Source organism: Echinops telfairi, unplaced genomic scaffold (genome assembly GCF_000313985.2).
Source record: "Echinops telfairi isolate 266 unplaced genomic scaffold, ASM31398v2 ScPeMD7_9;HRSCAF=40, whole genome shotgun sequence".
In the NCBI taxonomy this organism is placed as follows: domain Eukaryota; kingdom Metazoa; phylum Chordata; class Mammalia; order Afrosoricida; family Tenrecidae; genus Echinops; species Echinops telfairi.
Window position 1 is genome coordinate 77848783 of NW_022103906.1, and position 1600 is coordinate 77850382.

A 1600-nucleotide genomic window follows, 5' to 3' on the forward strand; every position below is an offset into this window, starting at 1 on the left:
AACCACCCAATTTCTGTGGCAAATAAAAGATAAGGAGAAGAACCGGGTGGAAGGCAAAGATATCCATTAGGAACGATTCAGCTGTCATATTAACCCATCACATGCTGTGGACTTCTGTCCTCTGAGTCCTCTCCCCCGCCCCCAATCTCTAGAAGCCAGTCTACCTGTGCATGAAATGACAGACCCTCAGCTCTCACAGCTTCCCCCCAACCTCCCCAGTAGTCACCTGTTTGCATCAGCACCTCTTCTACTATTTCTGTGGCCGATTTCTTTAACTGCTGGGAAATCGGTCCTTTGTTTTTCAGGAACCAGAGGTCAGGGGCTGTCCAGGGGAGTCCCAGATGATGGGTGTAGATGATTTTGTCTACATCTAAGGCGATGCCTATCAGTCCCTTTGCCTCCTCTTCGTTCATCAGCCAAATCTCCCGAAACTTCTCATCATCAGTAATAGCAAAACGCCTGCGAAGGAGAGGCGTGGGGCTTGGCCAGCTGACCCTCAGGGTCTGGATGGCGTCTCTTCAATTGACCATAGGACAAGAACACGAGGAAGAACTGTGGAGACTCCGACACCTCCGCCACCCCTGGGCCACCGATTCCGACCTATAGTCAACGGGGCGCGACCCCGAGTCTCAAGAAAAAGCAGGTGACGTGAAGAAAGGGATGGGGGGCTATCGCACCAAAGGTCAGGCAGTGTCCTGCCATCGAGCTCTGACTGGTGGCATCCCGTCTGACAAGATCACTGCCACCACCAATCTTGACACCACCACCCTCAGTTTTAGGGCCCACACCCCTAAAATACCTCATGGCTCTCTGTAGCTCCTTAAATTGTATCACAAGGCGTTTGTAGTCTGAGGTGAGGGAATGGTTCTCCTCCTGAAACTGCCTGATCTGCTTGGTGTATTTTAATCTCAAATTGTTCAGGATATCATTCAGTCTAGGAGGAAGGAAGCACAACGTTAGCTTTCCACTGAGCAGATGGTGCAGCCCAGGGCCCCCCTCCTCCATCTGACTCAGCTCTCCAACTGGTCAGGGTCCGCCTGGTGGCCGAAGGGAACCCCTCCCACAGGTTCCAAATCACAGTGCCCACTGCGATCAAGGTAAGAAGGAAAGAGGAGGTGACGGCACCTTCAGGAAAGAAGTCCACTTAAAACAGACCAGAGACCCAAACCTGCAAGGCCGTCACCCCTGGAAAGTGTCACCGGACCTTCCCCAACACACACTGGGAAAGCAAACTTCCCAGTCAGGGCCCATGAGAGTGCCAATCTCGTACGGACACACTCTCGCTCCTCTAGGTCATTGCCATTGCTCAGATGCCTGTTTCATTTCTGCAGCAAGAGGAATCGAGAAGACTTTAATACTGCCACCCACATGCCTGTGAAGTCCAGGCTGGCCATCCTCAGGGAGCCGGTGCACTGAAGGTGTAGAGCAGCGGTTCTTAACCTGTGGGTCAAGCCTCCTTGGGGGGTCGAACGACCCTTTCACACGGATTGCTTAAGACCATCGGAAAACACATAAATATTTCACAGTCTATAACTGCATACTGTTCTGTGATGAATCACTATGCTTTCATGATGTTCCATTTGTAACAATGAAAATACAT

The 1600-nt window shown here is 51.4% G+C and overlaps 1 protein-coding gene across 1 annotated transcript in view; it reads right to left on the reverse strand.

Moving 5' to 3' along the window:
• Nucleotides 1-1600, reverse strand: part of DRC1 (dynein regulatory complex subunit 1) — a 51430-nt gene that overhangs the window by 15126 nt on the left and 34704 nt on the right. Inside the window, exons 9-10 of the mRNA XM_045286587.1 lie at nucleotides 800-934; nucleotides 227-459 (exon numbers count right to left, since the gene is read on the reverse strand). Coding sequence (XP_045142522.1) covers nucleotides 227-459; nucleotides 800-934 — 368 coding nt within the window. The remainder of the gene's footprint in view (nucleotides 1-226; nucleotides 460-799; nucleotides 935-1600) is intronic.